The sequence below is a fragment of the Pelecanus crispus genome, chromosome 7 (assembly GCF_030463565.1).
Source record: "Pelecanus crispus isolate bPelCri1 chromosome 7, bPelCri1.pri, whole genome shotgun sequence".
NCBI classification, from domain to species: domain Eukaryota; kingdom Metazoa; phylum Chordata; class Aves; order Pelecaniformes; family Pelecanidae; genus Pelecanus; species Pelecanus crispus.
Genome location: NC_134649.1, coordinates 2,124,066 through 2,143,545, shown reverse-complemented (window position 1 = coordinate 2,143,545; position 19,480 = coordinate 2,124,066). Strand labels below are relative to the sequence as shown.

The 19,480-nt window shown below is 57.6% G+C and overlaps 1 protein-coding gene across 1 annotated transcript; it reads left to right on the top strand.

Annotated features, from left to right (window-relative positions):
* The first annotated feature begins 692 nt into the window (after positions 1-692).
* On the top strand, positions 693-4,732 carry SKOR1 (SKI family transcriptional corepressor 1). The gene is given in 9 exon segments (XM_075714393.1): positions 693-2,117; positions 2,119-2,655; positions 2,751-2,868; positions 3,250-3,357; positions 3,477-3,548; positions 3,795-3,869; positions 3,974-4,048; positions 4,460-4,525; positions 4,635-4,732. Coding segments are annotated over 9 exon segments (2,574 nt in total).
* The last annotated feature ends 14,748 nt before the right edge of the window (positions 4,733-19,480 follow it).

Genomic DNA, 19,480 nt, shown 5'->3' with positions numbered 1-19,480 from the left:
CCCGCCCCGCTAAGCCAATTTGCTGCCGCGCCGCTGCCCTTCTGCCGCTCCGTGCGGCGGGGTCCTGCCCGCCCCGGCCCCTAATCCCCCCCGTTCCTAATCGCCGCCCGGCCCCGCTCCCCCCGCCAGCGGGCACCGAGCCGCAAGTTTTGGCCCGCCCGGCCCGGGGCTCGGTGCCCCCCCCCCCCCCCTCCCCGGCGCCGCCGCGGCGGGACGCACCGGTCGCATCCTCCGGTGCCTTTCGCTGGAGCCCGCCCGGGGCTCGCCGCAGCGGGCGGCCCGGCACGGCTCGGCGAGCCGGCACAAAGGGAAGGGACGCGGCACCCCCGCGGGGACCCGCGGCGGAGGGGGGGGGTCCCCCCGTGTGTGTCCCGTACCCCCCCCGGGACGCCCTCGCCGCCGCCGCCGGGGCTCCCGGGGCCGCCCAGCTCCGCGCCCGGGCTCGGTACCGGCGGCCGCGGCTCGGTTTCGGCGCCGGCCGGAGCTCTCCGGTCCGGCTGCCCGCGGCGGGGAGGGTCCTGCGGCAGCGCCCGGGGGTGGGGGGGCTCCGGGCCGGGGCCGGCGGCGCCGAGCGGGAGTAGCCGGGCCGGGGAGCGGGGCTCCGGTAGCGGCGGCGGGGCGAGGGGGGGCCGGGAGCGCTTCTAACCCGCGCCTTTCCCCGATTTTGTTTTGCAGGGGCGTTTTGGGGGGGAATGGAGGCGATCGCCAGTCAGATGGGAAATGGGAGAGATGCAAGCTCCTCCCCAAATTCAAAGCAAGAGCTGCAGCCGTACCAGGGCTCCAATACCCTCAAGCCCAACCAAGTGGGTGAGACCTCGCTGTACGGCGTGCCCATCGTGTCCCTGGTCATCGACGGGCAGGAGCGGCTGTGCCTGGCGCAGATCTCCAACACGCTGCTCAAGAACTACAGCTACAATGAGATCCACAACCGGCGGGTGGCCCTGGGCATCACCTGCGTGCAGTGCACGCCGGTGCAGCTGGAGATCCTGCGGCGGGCCGGGGCCATGCCCATCTCCTCCCGCCGCTGCGGCATGATCACCAAGCGGGAGGCGGAGCGGCTCTGCAAGTCCTTCCTGGGCGAGCACAAGCCGCCCAAGCTGCCCGAGAACTTCGCCTTCGACGTGGTGCACGAGTGCGCCTGGGGCTCCCGGGGCAGCTTCATCCCGGCCCGCTACAACAGCTCCCGCGCCAAGTGCATCAAGTGCAGCTACTGCAGCATGTACTTCTCCCCCAACAAGTTCATCTTCCACTCCCACCGCACCCCGGACTCCAAGTACACGCAGCCCGACGCCGCCAACTTCAACTCCTGGCGCCGCCACCTCAAGCTCAGCGACAAGACGGCCACCGAGGAGCTGTCGCACGCCTGGGAGGATGTCAAGGCCATGTTCAACGGCGGCACCCGCAAGCGGACCTTCTCCCTGCAAGGGGCGGCCGCCGGCGGGCCCGGCGCCGGCTCCCCCGCCGCCAAGGCCGCCTTGCACCCGCCGCCGCCGCCCGCCGGCCCCGAGCTGGCCCCGGCCCACAAGAGCCTGCGCTGCAGCGGGCAGGAGCCGGGGGCCGAGCGGGGGGCGCTGGGGCTGCCGGCGGCGCACGGCGGGGCGGCGGGCGGGCACGGCGGGGCGGGCGCGGTGCGCAGCTACCCGGTGATCCCGGTGCCCAGCAAGGGCTTCGGCGTGCTGCAGAAGCTGCCGCCGCCCCTCTTCCCGCACCCCTACGGCTTCCCCGCCGCCGCTTTCGGACTCTGCCCCAAGAAGCAGGAGGACGCGCTGGGCGGCGCGGGGGGCGGCGAGGCGGGCAAGGGCGGCGCGCTGCCCCCGGGCATGTTCTGGGGGCCCCCGCACCCCCACCCGCACCAGCCGGCCCAGCCGCCGCACCAGCCCGGCGCCGCCAAGGACGCCGGCGTCTACCCCTCCTTCCCCGTCTTCTGGCCGGCCGCCGGCAGCCTGCCCGTGCCGCCCTACCCGGCGCAGAGCCAGGCCAAGGCGGCGGCCACGGCCGTGGTGGTGGCGGCGGCGGCGGCGGCGGCGGCGGCGGCGGCCGAGCCGGGCGGCTTGGCGGGCCGGCACGGCGAGCCGGAGGGCTCGGAGCCGTCGGGCAGCGGCCGGAGCAGCGCTACCCCCGCAGGAGGGCGGCGGGGCCGAGGGCGAGCGCTGCCCCAGCGCCCTGTCGCGGGCGGCGGGCGAGGAGGAGCGCTCCGGCGACGAGGCGCTGCTCCCGCCGCTGCCGCTGCCCCGGAAGGGCAGCTACCTCTCCGCCTTCCGCCCGGTGGTGAAGGACGCCGAGAGCATCGCCAAGCTCTACGGCACCACCCGCGAGGCCTACGGCGGCGCGGCGCCCCGCGGCCCCGGCTACCTCTCCCCGGACTTCCTCAGCGAGGGCAGCTCCAGCTACCGCTCCCTCTCCCCCGGGGGCGACACGGCCGAGGAGCCCGAGGTGGACGTCGAGTCCAACCGCTTCCCGGAGGACGAGGAGGAGGAGGCCGCCGCCGCCGCCGAGGGCCGGGAGCCGCCGCCGCCCCGGCTGCTGGCCGCCCCCGAGGAGCCGCCGCCCGCCGCGGCCGAGGGGCCCGAGGAGAAGGCGGCCGAGCCGGCGGCGGAGGAGGGCGGCCAGCCGCCCGACGGCAGCCCGGAGCGCGGCGGCGGCGGCGGCTACGAGGTGCGGGGCGGCGGGGCGGGGGCTCTGCCCTCGGGGGTGGCGGCGGGGCCGGCCCCGCTGCCCCCCCCCCGGCCCCCTGACTCGCTTTCTTGTAGGTGTTCGCGCCGGAGAGGGGGGAGCCCCTGCAGCCGCTGAAGCCCGCCGCCGCCCTGGCAGCCCCCGCCGCCGCCCTGGCAGCCCCCGCCGCCTTCCTCTGCACCCCCGAGGCCAAGGGTACGGGGGGCCGGGGCCCACCGACGGCGCGGCCCCCGCCGGCTGCTCGGCCGCCGGGGGGGGGCAACCGGGCCGCCGCTTTCGTTTTGGGGGGGTCGTGCGTGTGTGTGCGCGTTGCTTTGGGGAGAGAAAGAACGAACGCAAACGGTTCCCGGAGGGGGGACGGGGCCAGGTCCCCCCCGGGCCCGGCGATGCCGCCCCGGGACCGGGCCGGTGCGGCGGGGCCAAGCTGCTGCCGCAAGCTCCTTTCCAGTAGCAAAGCGATTAGGATGTCCGCTAAGAAGGTTTTAACGAGGGCTTTGTCCGTAATTATGTAATTAAGGATATATCAGGACCGTACTTTCGTTGCTTATGGTCGAAAATCGGTTTATTAACTTTAAGAGCAAGATAAAGAAGACAATCACTCCGCGGCAGAGGATTTAGAGAGCAGAAAATCCTATCAGGACCAAAGGAATGTCTCGCATCCCAGCCCTGTAAATCCCGACAGAGGTAAGCACCGCTCCGCGCTCCGCCGCGGCCCCTCCGCGGGGCGATGCGCGGCCGGCGGAGCCCCCCCCCCCCCCCCTCCCGGGGGCTGACGGAGGGGGGTGCGGGTGTCCCCCCCCCAGGAGAGGACGGCCTCGGCATGGAAGTCGCCGGGACGCAGCTGCTGGAAAAGGACATCGAAAATTTGGCCCGAGGTGAGGCGGGGGGCGAGGCCGGCGGCGGGGCGGGGGGGGGGGCTGCGGGGTCGATGCCCCGCCGGGGGCGGGGGGCGGCTGGTGGGACCCCCCGGCCTCTCCCCGCCGCTGGAGATATTTGTGTTTTCCGCAGGAGTGATTAACTCCTGTGATTAATGTAACGTAATGCGATTAGCGCCGCGCTGAGCCGGCCTCCAGATGGAAAAGTGCGGGCTCCCCTCAACCCCGCGATGTATTTTTAAACAGACGAATTGCAAAAATTGGTCCTGGAGCAAATGGAGCTGAGGAAAAAGCTGGAGAGGGACTTCCAGAGCCTGAAAGGTACCGGCGATGTCCCCCCCGCCCCGCGTCCCCCTGCCCCGGCCGGGGAGCGGGTCCCGCATCGGGGTGATCGGGGCGCGGTGCTGAGCCCCCCTGCCCCGCAGATAACTTCCAGGACCAGATGAAGCGGGAGCTGGCGTACCGGGAGGAGATGGTGCAGCAGCTGCAGATCGTCCGGGGTAAGGTCATTCGGCAATTACTACTTTTAATTTTTATCTCCTTTTTTTTGCTTGTTTTTTTTTTTTCCTCTCTCCTCTTTTTCTTTTTCTTTTTTTTTTTTTTTTTTTTTTTTTGTTTTGTTTTAAATCGATATCCTGTGGTGCACCCCGCTGGACCTGGGGATTTCGAGCCGTCCGGCAAAAAAAAAAAAAAAAAAAAAAAGCTGCGAGGCATCATTACACGGCAGCGAACCAACCGGCCCCTCTCGCAGCAATTTCCACCCGGGCTAAATTAAAAAAAAAAAAAAAAAAAAAAAAAAAAGGCGTAAAATTCCCTGGGAAGCCATGCCCGACTTTCTCCCCTCCCCTCCCCGGACCCGGTGCCCCCCGAGGGGTCCCCCCCGCGCTGTGATGCTCCCTCCCCCCCCCCAGATACGCTCTGCAACGAGCTGGACCAGGAGAGGAAAGCCCGCTACGCCATCCAGCAGAAGTTGAAAGGTACCGGGGGGAGCAAAAGGGGGGTACAGATGTCTAAACGGGGCCGACACCCCCCCTCCCCTCCCAGCGTGGGGGGGGGTCCGGGGGTGACGGCTCCGTGGGTTTGCAGAGGCCCACGACGCGCTGCATCATTTCTCCTGCAAAATGCTGACCCCGCGGCACTGCACCGGGAACTGCTCCTTCAAGCCGCCGCTGCTGCCCCAGTGAGCCCCCCCGGACCCCCCCCCCGACACCCCGGACCCCCCCTTTCCCCCGAAGCCATGCGGGCAGAGCCCACACAAGCCATTTCCACGAAACACTTGTACATAGAGGACTCGGAGCCCGGCTTTCCTCGGACCGGCAATACGGCGGGGGGGGGGAGCCGGGCCCCCCCCGAGCCCCCCGGGCCCCCCCGCCCCGCCTCCCCCCCTCCCCCCCTGTGTGTCGGCTTCTTCAACCCTTGTCCAGACTGGAAACAAAAGTGGCTATGTGCAATGGATATAAATGTACTGTGATTCTCTTGGTACAGTATTTGTTGGATTTTTATTTATTTATGATGTATATTTACCCCCCCACCCCGCCCCGGGCCCCCTCCTCCCCCCGCACCCCCCCCAAATGATGGATGTAACAGCACTTTATCGGGCGGTCCGCGACCCCGGAGCCAGAACAACGCCCGCCCGCTCTGGGGAGAGACCCCTCTGTACGTGATTTTGGTTCTTTAATAAAAACCGACTTTAAGAAGCCGCCTGCTCCGTGGGACTGTCCCGGGGGGGGGCTGGGGTTCCCCTCCCGGGAGGGGCTCAACGCTGTCCGACCCCCTCCCCCTCCCCGGGGGACCCCCGGTACCGCAGCCGGGGGGGGGGGGGGGGGCTGCCCGCCCCCCTGCAAAGTTCCCCTTTCCCCCTCCTCCTCTGCGCCGCAGCCGGGAGCTCATTAATGCCCATTTATATGCTCGTTTCACACATGAAAGTGTGACATTAATGAGCTCGGCGAGCGGGCGTGGAGGTGCTCGCACACCTATTAGCCCGAAATACCTGGGGTTCCAGCCCAGCATTAACTTAGCGCGACATCTCCGCGGGCTCCGGGACCGGGGGGGCTGCACCTTGCACCGGGGCTGCGGGACCGGGGCTGCACCTTGCACCGGGGCTGCGGGACCGGGGATGCACCTTGCACCGGGGTCCTGCAGGGCACCGGGGCTGCGGGACCGGGGATGCACCTTGCACCGGGGCTGCGGGACCGGGGATGCACCTTGCACCGGGGTCCTGCAGGGCACCGGGGCTGCGGGACCGGGGCTGCACCTTGCACCGGGGTCCTGCAGGGCACCGGGGCTGCACCTTGCACCGGGGCTGCACCTTGCACCGGGGTCCTGCAGGGCACCGGGGCTGCACCTTGCACCGGGGCTGCACCTTGCACCGGGGTCCTGCAGGGCACCGGGGATGCACCTTGCACCGGGGCTGCACCTTGCACCGGGGTCCTGCAGGGCACCGGGGATGCACCTTGCACCGGGGTCCTGCAGGGCACCGGGGCTGAGGGACCCGGGGGGGGATGCACCTTGCACCGCTCCGCCCCGGGGCTGCGGGGACCGGGACCCGGGATGCACCTTGCACCAGGGTCCCGCTCCGCCCCGGGGCTACCGGGACCGGGACGGGGGATGCACCTTGCACCAGGGTCCTGCAGCGCACCGGGGCTGCACCTTGCACCGGGGCTGCAGGACCGGTACCAGGGATGCATCTTGCACCGGGGTCCCGCAGCGCACCGGGGCTGCGGGACCTGTACCGGGGGGGGATGCACCTTGCACCGGGGTCCTACAGGGCACGGGGGCTGAGGGACCCGGGAGGGGGGATGCACCTTGCACCGCTCCGCACCGGGACTGAGGGACCGGGGATGCACCTTGCACCGGGGTCCCGCTCCGCCCCGGGGCTGCGGAGACCGGGACCGGGACCGGGACCGGGGAGGGATGCGCCTTGCACCAGGGTCCTGCAGCGCACTGGGGCTGCGGGGACCGGGACCGGGGGGGGATGCACCTTGCACCGGGGTCCCGCTCCGCCCCGGGGCTGCGGGGACCGGGGAGGGGGCTGCACCTTGCACCGCTCCGCTGCGGGGCCCGGGCGCACCCCGGGAGCAGTGCGGGACTGGGGGGGCTGCGCTCGGGGTGCCGGTCCCGGCGCTGCCCGCGGGGTTCCCGCGGTGTGGGCCCTCCGCGGGAGTTCCGCAGCGCGGAGCCGTGGTAATTAGCTCCCGGGGCTCTCATTAAGCCGAGCGGCGCCGGTTCCGCGGCCTGGGTCGCCACCGCGTGGGCGCAGCCGGAGGTGCAGCCCCCCCCCACCCATGGGTGCTCCGGCCCGGCACCCCCCACCCCGTGCGCGGCTGCCGGGCCTGATCCGGCGGCACCCCGGGGCTGCTTTGCTTTTTGGTTTTTTTTTTTTTAGTCTAGTCTACCCTTGATTTTAGTCTAGTCTACCCTTGATTGGCTTAGAGTAGACTTGGTAGTGTAGGTTAATGGTTGGACTGGATGATCTTAAAGGGCTTTTCCAACCTAAACGATTCTATGATTCTATGAATTTTTTGGCTGCGAGCTTCCCCCCTCCCTTGCATGGCCGCATCCTGTCTGCACAGCTCCCCTCACCGTGCAGCCCTGCCGGGGTCAGGCCGGGGGTCTCCAGAAGTGCCTCCCAGCCTACATCCCCCTGTGCATCTCGGCTCAGACCCTGTGGTTTTTATTAGGCGTTATCCCCCTCAGCAGTTCGGCTTTTCCCCTCGGCAGGGACGGGGCAGCGAGCGCCTGACCCCGGGATCAGCTGTGCTGGAGTGGGAGCAGCGTCCCCATCACCTGTGGGTGACGGGCATCACCTGAGCCAGCCGGGGCTGATGGTTACAAAACCCTCGAGGTGGAAGCACAGCTGGCTTTCCTGAGCTTTCCTCGTTTCTCAGAGCATCAGGCTAAAGCATGTGTGGCTTGTTTGGGGACAGAGGTCCTTCTGCCCCGTCTGAGCTGCAGAAAGTGTCTGCAATACATGACTGGGAGCAGTGGGGCTGGTGTTGCTGGTGGCATCTCTCCTGCAGGTAAGCCTACGGGAAAGGGGATCATCTCGCTGGGACATGGAAGGGGTGTGTGGAGCAGGGAGATGATAGCAAAGAGGTAAATACAAAGGCAGAGTTGAGCTCTGCAAGCTGAGAGGTGGGTGGCTTGAGGGGATGAAATAGTTGTGCCTCTTTGGAGCTTGCAGGGAGCAGCTGAGCTTCTTTCATAGAATCATAGAATTGTTTAGGTTGGAAAAGACCTTTAAGATCATCCAGGCCAACCATTAACCTCACACTACCAAGTCCACCACTAAACCAATTAAGGGGAGAGGAAGAATTTCATGTTTCCTGGCTTGGGGGCTGGATTATTTTTTAATGAAAGTAAAACTAGGAATCATTAAGGTTGGAAAGGATCTCTAAGATCATCAGCCCAACCATCAACCCAACACCCCCATGCCCACTAAACCATGTCCCAGAGTGCCACGTCTGCCCGTTTTTTGAACACTTCCAGGGGTGGTGACTCTACCACCTCTCTGGGCAGCCTGTTCCAATGCTTGACCACCCTTTCCGTGAAGAAATTTTTCCTGATATCCAATCTGAACCTCCCCTGGTGCAGCTTGAGCCCATTTCCTCTTGGTCTATCACTAGCTACTTGGGAGAAGAGACCTCGCGTGTTCCTCTGCCCCTCTCCAGCTGGCTCATTGCTGGTGCCTCGTGGGCTGGCGGTGGCACGGGGTGACCCTGTGGAGAACCGCAGAGAAGCATGGCCCGGCTGCTGGCCCCGGGGGCAAGCGTGCCGTGGTGCCGGCACTGCTGTGCCTTGGAGGGGCTCTCGCTCCTGCCCCCAGCCCCTGGTCAGGACCCGCAGCCGGGCTCTGGTGTGCGGTGCTTTCCTACCTCCCGCTTTCCTCGTGCCAGGCTGCCGGAACCGTGCTTCCCCCGGCAGCTCTCCGGCCGGCGAGCTCGTCCGGCCTCGGCTGCGCTCACCTGCCCGGGCGCACCGTGCGTGGCGGCGATGCTTACCAACACGGGTGCAAAAATGAACTATTATGTTGTATTAATATTTTCACACTACTTAGCTCTCATTAAAATGTACTTTGCTGAATTTAATATGCGACTTCAAATGACACAACGTATTAAGTGCTTAATATACTAGAAATTATGAAACTATTATAGTCTAAGTAATATGAAATAATTAGAGTGAATTAAACTTCACCAGTAGAATGAGGGAAAGGCTTCAAATTTTTTCCTCTGGTTTTTTGGTTTGGTTTTTTTTTTTTTTCAGTCTTAAAATAGTTGAATGCAGTAATAGCCCCTGAAAATAAACAGCCAGAGTTAGGATTTTTAAATAATTAAAGCAGGAAAAAGCCTGGAGTGTCTGTATTTGAGCCTGTGATGAATTCTGATCTGGGGGAAGCAGAAGGTCCGTTTGCTGGAGCTGATGGAGTTGTTCTTTCAGGCCAGTGGCAGAGCAGCTCCAAGGAGCTGATCACCAGACCTCCAGCCTTGCCAAGGCTTCTCCCCATATGCTATTTTCCTCTTGTACACAAGGCTGTTTATTTGGAGGCAAGCAGATGCAATGGCTCCCAGTGCCGGAGCTCTGGGTTTCGCTGCCGCGCTCGCCGCCTCGGAGCTAAGTCCCCTTTGCAGAGCAGCTCCCCTCTTAACGGGGGTGCAAACGCCACAGACCCCCACGGTAAAATCGCCGCAGCTGGATGGAGCCTGGCCTCTCTCTTTGAGAAGTGCTTCGAGCCATGGCGCTGGAGCTGGGGTTGAATTGCAGGCGCTTTTCTCGCAGGAAGGGGATCGCCCGGGAGCGTGGGCGGACAGGGTGGGTGTTCTCCGGCGGGTCCGCAGCGGCGATGCAAAGTGCCCGACGCATCAGCTGCCAGGTTTAGGCAGGGGATTTGCACTGTGGTGTGGATGCCTGGGACTGCACCGCTGCGGCACCCGCCGGGCACAGAGCCCGGAGGGGAAACGGCTCGATCGGTGTCTCGCAGGCCCCAAACCTCCACCATTGAGCGGGGTCAGCTCGGATGTGGGTCGCGTCTCCAGCAGCAGCGTGGCCGCGTTCAGAGAAGCCAGGAGATGGCGTTCCCAGTGCTGCTCTGCGCAGCGCTCCTCGCCGGAGTTTGGTTTTTGAGCTGAGGTTCTGTGCAACTTCCATGGAAACTACCAAAATTACCCCTTGGGAAAGCAAGCCTGAGCCTGGGGAGGGGGGCACACAGCACGGGGGGAGCAGCCCAGCTGAGAACCGGGCCATCGCCTCTGTGCGAGATGGATGTGCAGCGGTGAAGCTGTTGAGTCCCTCCTGAAGCAGCAGCTTTGGGGGCAGGAGGAGAAAACAGGCGCTTACCGTCCCCGTGGGCGTTGGGGCGACGGGTGTTGCTGCTACGATGTGGGATGGTGGCAGTCAGTGAGTAAAAACGTGCTTGCACAATATTCTGCTGGAGGACTTGAGGGGAAGAAAAGGAGCAAGGGGTGGACGTCAGTCCCATCCGTGCAGGGCTGGGGTGCTCGGGCAGCACAGTGCCGTGGGTGGGGGGCAGTCCCGAGAGGCTCGCCTGTCCCTCGCAGGTTCGCTGACCCCCACAACCCAGGGGAGAGGGGAAAAGCAGCTTTCCCATGAAATCCTGGTGTCAGGAGAAATCCAGGCAGAACTGGCAGTCGCAGACCCAGTTCTGGGAACCAGACCAGTGGTGCTGTTACAGGGAGTCTAAGATGCTCTGTCCTGAAGATGCTCTCCCCTTAATTGGTTTAGTGGTGGACTTGAGAGTGTGAGGCTAATGGTTGGACTGGATGATCTTAAAGGTCTTTTCCAACCTAAACAATTCTATGATTCTATGAGTCTATGAAGTGAGGACAGGCTCTTCTGTAGTAAATGCGTAAGGCTCTCGCCAGATTTATGGAACGGTGTCAGAGAAATAGTGCTGGACTCGGGTGAACACTAGGAAGGCTAACGCTGGAGTTAAAAGTGAGGAAAATAGTCCTTAATTTGCCTCCATGAGGATTATTTAGGTTCCACCAACTGTATCATCAAAAGAGATATTTGCTTGGAAAGTCTAATCATTAAGTACAAAGAGCTTGCCAGCAAGCATCTAAAAAAGCGTTAACTTTTTTGAATACGTCCCTTTGATTTCAAGGGACTATTTGCTGTCGGTGACAGGGAGGAAAAATAATCGCCTGATCAATCTTTTTGAAAACGGGTTGTCTAGGCTTGGGCTAGCATGGCACGCTTTATGGAAGATGTGTTTGTGAGATGCATCTGACTTGGAGCATGCTCTTTCAATGCTGTTTTATCGCTCTAGTAAGTATTCTCGGGCCGCGGGCTGGTGGGTACTGTGCAGGGACACAGGGAAAAAGCATTCCCTTTTCCAACGACCGTCCCGACTCAGGGTGGGTCTGGAAACCAGCAGATCACATCCAGGTTGGAAGGGACCTGTGGAGGGCTCTTGTAGGTGGCCCCGCTTTGAGCGGGGGTTGGACATCAAGTCGCTCAGGGCTGTGCTCAGCTGAGGCTTCAGTATCTGAAGGAGCTCCGCGATCTCTCTCCACTTCCAGTGCTTGACCTCCCTCATGATAAAATAAAAAAAGGTTTTTCCTATCATCTGCTCCGAATGTTTCATGCTGCCCATTGTGTCTCCCTGTGCTCCTCTGAGATAAGTCTGACTCCGTCTTCTCTGCGCCATCCCATTTGGGATTTGCAGACAGCAGTGAGACCTCCCCTTTGCCTCCTCCTCTCCAGGCTGGACAAATGCCACTCCCTCCGCATCTCCCCATGCATCGTGTGCTCCAGCCCTCGTGACTCTGCTCTGCTCCGGTGAGACCTCACCTGTGTCCAGCTCTGGGGCCCTCAGCACAAGAAGGACATGGACCTGTTGGAGCGGGGCCAGAGGAGGCCACAAAAATGATCCGAGGGCTGGAGCCCCTCTGCTCCGGGGCCAGGCTGGGGGAGCTGGGGGTGCTCAGCCTGGAGAGGAGGGGGCTGCGGGGAGGCCTGAGTGCGGCCTGGCAGTGCTGACAGGGGCCGATAGGAAGGGTGGGGACAAGCTTTTTAGCAAGGTCTGTTGTGACAGGACAAGGAGTAATGGATTTAAACTAAAGAAAAATAGATTTAGACTGGATATAAGGAAGAAATGTTTTACACTGAGGGTGGTGAAGCACTGGCACAAGTTGCCCAGCGAGGTGGTCGATGCCCCATCCCTGGAAACATCCCAGGCCAGGTTGGACGGGGCTCTGAGCACCCTGCTCTGCTTAAAGCTGTCCCTGCTCGCTGCAGGGGTTGGGCTGGATGGCCTTGAAAGGTCCCTTCCAACCCAAAATGTTCTATGGTTCTATGATCAGGACCCCCGGGTCCCTTCCTGCGAAGCTGCTCTCCAGCTGGTTGCTTCTACCTTGCGCTGGCACGTGGGCTTATCCCAGCCCCGGGGCAGGACGTGGCGTTTGCCTTCACCAGGCCCATGTCCTCTCTCCAGCCTGCCTCAGTCTCTCTGAAGAGCATCCTTGTCCTCCCCAGCATCAACTGCTCCTCCCAGTTTGGTGTCATCTGCCAATGCCCCGTACCTTCATCCAGGTGGCTAATGAGGACGATATTCATGAAGTGAGTGAACTGAGGGATGGCACTGCTCACCGGCTGCCAGTTTGACTTTGTACCCTGAACACAGCATTTGAGCCTGGCAGTCTGGCCAGTTTTCCTACTCATCCGCTCACCTGGTTCGCATCTCCCCAGTTTGGCTATGAGGATGCTATGGGAAGCCATGACAAAGGCCTTGCTAAAGTCAAGGAAAATAAACCCCTTTGCTTCCCCCTCGTCCACAGAGGCAGTCCTTTTATCACAGAGGGCATACGGGAATGATTTGTGCCCAGGGAATGTGCACTGGCTGTTCCCAGTCACCATCATCTTAGCCTCTTGGAAATGTTTTCCAGCAGGATTTGCTCCATCACCTTCCCGGGGTGATGCTGGTGAGGCCAACTGTTCTGCACCGCTCTGGATCCTCCTCTTCGCCCAGACCGAAGCTGGGTGTCCTATTTGCTTTTTCCCAGTCATCAGCATTGCTGTGACCTTTCGGAGATGATCCAGAGTGGCCCCACAGTGACAACAGCCAGTCCCTTGGGTGGTGCCCACCTGGCACCACGGACGGCTGTTTGTCCAGGTGGCTGAAGCAGACCTGAAATAGTTGTGACCGAAATGCGCCGTGAGCTGTTGGCTGCCTTGGCCTCACCTCTGCAAACTTAAAAAGCTCTTTCTGAGGGGAAAAATCCCGGCTATTTCGGGATCTGGCTGGCTTCAAGGAGCTGGGGACAAGGTGTGTGTCTAGTCCTTGCCTGGCTGGAGGTTCCTCCTGCCTCAATCTTAAGTGGTTTGTGTAAATCAGTTTAATTTGTGCAACGAAGCGTATGGTTGGTGTCCTTTGGGTTTAATTTCGGTATGTTAGGGACAAGTGTGGAGAGGACAGCAAGGAGGTGTAGGTAAACAAGCTGGAGTGTCCACATGCAAGGAGGTATGGGTTTAATTAAATTGATGGAGGTTTGGGTGCAAGCAAGATTTTCTGCGCTGTGTGGGTGAGAATGGCGTACGGCACGGTAGCTCCGCCTTGCTTACAAAATCACTTATTTATTTTCATGTAACAAAGTGAACTCTGTGGTTTTCTTGGAAACTTAAAACGTATTTTCCCTTTTTTTTTTTTTTTAAAGCTGAAAATTCTTTCCTTTGATCTCCCTTCTGACTCTTAATGAAGTTGTGGGATCTGACTTCCCGCATCGCGCCTGTTGCTTTCGCTTTGCTTCACTGCCTGACCGTGGCGGAGCTGGCGAGTGGAGCGAGCTCGCCTCTCCTGAGTATTTCACACCTCCTAACACTAGCCCAGCTTCAAAGCACGCTACAAACACGAAAGGCCTGCGTCTGCCTGCGTGAAGGCCAGGCTTTCATTGAAGTCCGTAAGAGCTGAACATGCACATCCAAAGGTATAATTTGACACTAACAAATTAATTCTCACTATTTTTCTGTGGAGGAATTAAGCTGCTATTGCCACAGTGCAGGTGGATTAACTGGGGAGGGGGCTGGTGTGGGGGACCGGTGGCTGTGCTGGAAAAGGGACATTTTCCAGTCCATCGTGTGTTGGAGGCAGCGATGGGATGATGGGTCCCCAAGAACATCGCCCCGGCAGTCTGCCCAGAGCCACTTCTCTTGTGTTGCAATTAAATGAATTGTTAGCCTAGGAAGGGAGCGGTGGGCACGACGTGTTGCGCAGTGCTTGCTTGCATGCAGAGCTGCAGGAGTGTCGGCCCCACTCTGCTCATTGCCAGTCGAAGTCCCCTACTGAGGGTCTTGAAGTCCCCAAGGCCTGCTTGCCCCCATCCCTGGCATGTCTTGGTGGTGGGTTCCTCATCCCAAACCCGTCCCGAGTTGCCACCGGTGAGCTCTGAGCGGCTGTGCCAGCCGGGAGGACGCGGGCGGGCAGCGCCGCAGAAGCTCTCGCACCCAAGGCAAAGCCCTTTTGGGAGAGGATGGGACCACCTTTTTGGGAAGCCTTTGCTGCTTCTGCTTGTGCTACCCCCGCTCTGGAAGAAAGAGCAGCCTTCAGCTTCTAGGGCCGTTAATGTCACCTTTCACAAGTACCACGCTTGCAAAGGAACCTGCCAAGTATAGCACATTTTAATTTGCTCTTTTCCCATGCATTCCTGGATTTATGGCTTAGTTCAGTCTGGTTACTGCTTGCTGTATAGATGTAAAGCTCCCTCCAGAGGGTCACTCCACGCCATAAGCTTTGTGGGTTCCCTCGAGGAAACTGATGTGCTATTCCTTGAAAAGCATCCGCCTAAAGAGGGGTTTTATTTCTGATTTTGCAGAAATTTGAGCTTTGAAAGCTGGCAAGGAGATTTGTCTATCCGGTGATTACATCTAACAGGCTTCTGTCTGAACACAGATATGTTACTCTCTATTCTCTGAGTGCCTTTAAATGCTTAGTTGTTTTTAGGTAGTATGGATTTGGGAACATGTTAATTGTGTAAAAATGAAGAAAGGGGGGAAAAAAAAACCAGAGCAACTTAAAGCAAATGCATTTGCAGTGATGCCTGCACCAGGTTGAGAAGTACATTTGCAGTTGCTTGCCATCTGTAGCAACTTGTCCAAAGCAAACATTACCAGTCAGTCCAGGTTTGGCTGCATAACTGCCATAAACCATTGCAAGGGCATCCAGAATAGCACAGCCCTGGAACTACTTCTAGGATTAGGTCCTACTCCCTTGAAAAATAAACCTTGGCAAGAGCTCAGTTCTCCCTAATAAAAATTCTGTTTTCACAGCTCTAATCAAGTTTTCCAGAGCTGCGGTCCAAATTAGAAACTGCATGCAGAATATCTGACCCAGGAGAACAAGATGGAGCTTTTCATTTAAAGCAGCGCCAGGCTGGAAATTTCCAAAGTGTTCAGTGGTTCACCTACGGCAAAACTGTGGAGTATGTCCTAATAAACCCGTCCCTTCCACAGCAAAGCTCCGTCAGGCCCAAACTCCTGGTCCCCGCTCACAGATGGAAGAGTCTCCTTTGGGGGATTCTTCCAGAAACGGCATCTCTCTTCACAGACTTGCAGATATTTCTGGATTGGTTTCATGGCCACACATTAATTTTTTTTATTTTTTTTTTTTTCTTTAAACTGGGGAAGGTGATGGGAGGAAAGGGGCAATGGAGCTGAACTCATATTGCTGAGTGGGCATCCAGAGCAGCAGCGGGCTCCGTGCTGAACCCTGCCTGCCTGGATGGCACCCCATTTCTGCAAACCTCTTTGAGATCCTCCAAAACTGTTCCACAAGTGGTTTTTGCAGAAGAGGCTGTGGTTGCTCTAGGATCCCTCCTCATTTATTACCTACCCGCTTTCCTTGCCGGCAGCGGGAAGCATTAGGACATCGTTAAGGTGTGATGGGTGATGACTGTGTGGGTTTGGTCCCACTTTCCAACCCTCCCAATTACACGGCGTATTTCTGCCCTTCAGAAACACGGGGCTGTCCCCAGGAGGGTCACGAGGAGCGATGGCTGGGTTTGTGCAGTCATCGGGAGTTCAGTGCTGAGCGTTAGAAGAGAACCGCTCGTCAAGCGAACAGCAAAAGCAGTTTTATATTTAATCACTTAAACTGTTTTCCCCCATTGTTTTTCCAGTCTTAGATCCAACTGTCCATCAGCAGCTTTCAGCGCAAACGTATTTTTCTTTTCATGTGATAAATGGCCATCGCGCAATATTTGGAAAACAATGAGCCTATTAGTGTCTTGAAGAGAGATGATCCAGTTAGACGTAACCATGGGATAAATCTCTGCTTGTTCTTTTACACAGTGCACAGGATTCGAGCAATATATGTTTATTTTTTTAAATGCAAATGCAGCAGTGATCCATGCAGCAGGGATCACAGATGAACTTGGCCATCAGTAAACGTCAGTGGAGTCTGTAGGAGAAAGGAGGAAACCGCAGTCACAGTTCATCTTTGTATCTCAGGCTGGCTGGGCTAAAAGATGTACAGAAACATAAAAAAACCCAGGCAAGATCATTGCTTAAATGCTCACGTGGGCTCCTAATTGTGGAAACATGTTGAATTATGTGATACGATGCGGTTATATAACACCTTTTATGAAACTCTTGGCACGAAAACAATGCATAAAAATAACAGATGTGGCAAATCACAACCACGTTCTGAAATCTTTCTGTAGTTCAGTTCAGTGAAAACAATGGACTTGATTTAAATTGGGATTTTTTTTTTCTACCCCCCCTGCCCCCCCCCCCCAAAAAATGTCCACAGGCAAAGAAATATTTTTAAGAACAGTAAAAAGGCTAAAAGTACAAACAGGGTTTCTCCTCAAGAAATCTGCAAGCGGCTGTTAACTCCAGGGCAGAGCAGCAAAGGGCATGGGAAGGGATGGAGGGTCAAGCCCTGCTCGTGTGACTCTTGCTACCTTCAGCAAGACTTTTCTTGCAAGCCAGGCAAGCAAGATGTGGTCCTGAGATGTGTCCCGAGGGAATGACGGTAAACCGGCATCCTGATTCACAACAGGGTAAGCAATTGTCTTTCCAGGACCATCACTTCAGCAAAACCTAAAGGGATGCCCGAGATGAACTGCAAATGCAGGAGCACCTCTGCAAGGGAATAACGGGGCGGGTGTCTGGCCGTCCCCTCCAGCCTTCTGCCATCCCCAGGGTTTTCCAGGGTGTCGGCACATGAGAGATGGGTTTGCGGTGCTCCACGGGAGAGGTCTCGGGCGTCGGGAACGTGGCTTTTCCCATGCTTTTGTGAAGCTGCATTGCTGATAACAGGCTTCGCAGCTGACAGTCTGTAATCAGAGCAGAATCTGCACACGAGCGAACGCTCTGTAACTCCAGCGGGCTGATAAAGAGGAACAGGCTCCAATTAAACACCAACAATTTACTCCTGTTTGTTGTGGTACACCGTGTCCTGAACGCGGGCAGTCTGCAGCTTGGAGCGCCTAAAACCAGACCCAGAGCTTTAAACCGTGAGGCAGTGCTGTGCTGCTGTTGTGCATGGAAGAAATTGGATCTTGCTGGGGGTTGTTTGTTTTCTTTCTTTTTTTTTTTTTTTAATCCCCTTTCAGACTATTAGCCTTTTATACAATTGATTTCTACCTCTGCTCAAGCCTTGGCCCTGGCTGGCATATGGGACCATCCCTGGTACGGCAGCTCCGTAATAACCTTGCTTCCCAGAACCGAGTTTGGCCTCAAGTCTGCTCCGTAATATCCCATTAATTCATTATTCATTGTTCAAGAGAGCCCAGATGTGAGCGCAGGACCGACTGCTCTGTCGTTTCTGAGCGATTTGGCTAAGAGGTGCCAATTATTTCTTGGTATCATTTTAAAGAATTTTTGTTCCCAGATGGAAGAAAACTGCAGGACATCTTCAATGAAAAAGGGAAAAATAGTATTAATAGCCTATTTTTATTAGTAGAGAAAAGAAAGACCTTTCAGTTAAAGGCTTCCAATTTTAATAAAAGGAAATTTCAACTGAAAGAGAGAACTTACTGTTTTGAAAGAGTTTGCTGGGTGGAGACATCAAATTGAAAGTATCTTGTGCAACTCTGCTTTTTAGGTCTAAGACTAAATTCACCCATTTATTCCTTTGCTTAACCACAGAAAAATAGCTGAGGATCTCTAAGGAAAAGACTGATTTCTGGACTAGCATGTAGCATCTTCCAGGATCAGACCCTGACACTTCAGTCTCTAGTTTTTGTCTGGAGAGTTTGTATTTCTGTAGCTCTTCCCATCCTCCAAGTCCTCCAAAAGTGTTAAGTATTTTCGCATCCAGCAAATGGAACAATAATGGGGGACTTAATTTTCCCCATCTGTCAACTAGTCATGAACAAATTGTACGTCTTTCTCTTTAGAAATCTTAGGTAAATTAAAAGCTTTAGTGTTCATTTTCATGTAACAGAGGTTCTGAAAGAAATTCTGTCATCACATTTCTGGCTGGGTTTTTTTTTTTTTTTTTAACATATTGCAAATCATAGAAGACTTGTTTTTGCAACTCTGAGATGGTGGCTCTAACTTGGGTAGCCTTGGCTCACGCCGCCCCAAAGTAATGCGCGTCGCAACGTCAAAGCCAGAATTTTGGGGGAGCCGATGCTGTACGTTAAGGATGGTTAGTGGTGCCGGTAAGGGAAAACTGCAAGCCAGGGGCTTTGGGGAGATTGCTCCTCTGGTGCAAAGCTCGAGGGCCACGAGCGTGTGGCAATGCTGCGTGCTCCGTTCTGCCTTGCTGAGGACTCCTGAGCACAGGCTGGTCTTTGTTGTTTCCCAGCCTGCTAGACAGCGTATGGTATAATGCTGTTAGTCTTGGGCTTGACCCTCCGAGGCCATACTCCAGCGAACAACGCTGCTGACTTCGGTTGGTTTCTGCTTGTGTGTGGGTGCTGATACATCATTGAAAACCACGTTGGTGGGCCCTTGCTCTTGCAGGACTTGTTGGTGTTGACTTTGCGCAGGCGATGGCAGCTCTAGGCCACGTAGCGCTGCTTTCTTCCCCCTCTCAACCCTGGGTCTGGAGCGGTTTACAACCTGCTTTTGGGTGCAGGTTTGCCCCTTCTTTTACGTGCATATGAGCTTTGTTCTTGCTTCCCCGTAGCCATTGTTTGTCCTCCCCCTGGCCGCTGCCCCAGCGTGACCCAGCTGGCAGGCTCAGATAAGGGCTGATGGGGAGACAAGAAGCTCTTTTCCTTCTCCTTCCTCATCTGGCGCATCAGCACACGAGGCTCCATTTTCCCGTGTATTTAACAGAACTTGTAGGACTTTGAAAGTGGCTCCCAAATGAAATGGCTCACACACCTTCTCTGGAAGACAGATTAATTGAATACAAATCTTCAGTGAAAGAACTGAAATGGGAAAAAAAGAAGGACAATCAGGTTCCCCTTCTCCTCAGCGCCCACCATGTCTCTTAAGAAGCCACCCTTGAAGCTCCAGGATAGGTTTACCTTGAGCACAACCGTATTATTGATGTGGCAAAGACACACCCTGAAAGAGACAGGTAGGAATTTGGCTCTGGAGCTATTTCCACTGGAAAACAAAAGAGTTTCTGTGATAGTCTGGAACAAGTGCCAGTTAAAGGGTATGAACTCTTCCCATACTATGTTCAACTGCAGAATATTACCAGCAAGGTTCATACAAGCCATGAGTAGTTTTTTGCACCCTTCTCAATTAGGCAGGCTGCGTGCAACGTGGTGATGTAGTCCAGCAAACTGAGAAAACAGGGCAGATAACTTTTTCTCATTGTCTGCCGGCTTGTCCCTCAGCAATGCGTTTTTAGAGTGACATCCATGGATGCAGCAATACATCCATAACGGGACTTTAAACAACAGAGCACAAGGCAACTGTGGCAGGGCTCTGGCAAGAATCCTTTGGGCTTTAGGGCTAGTGTGATTTCTGCTGCAACGTGTGCTGCCTTAAAAAGGAGGCATGATAGCTTCATC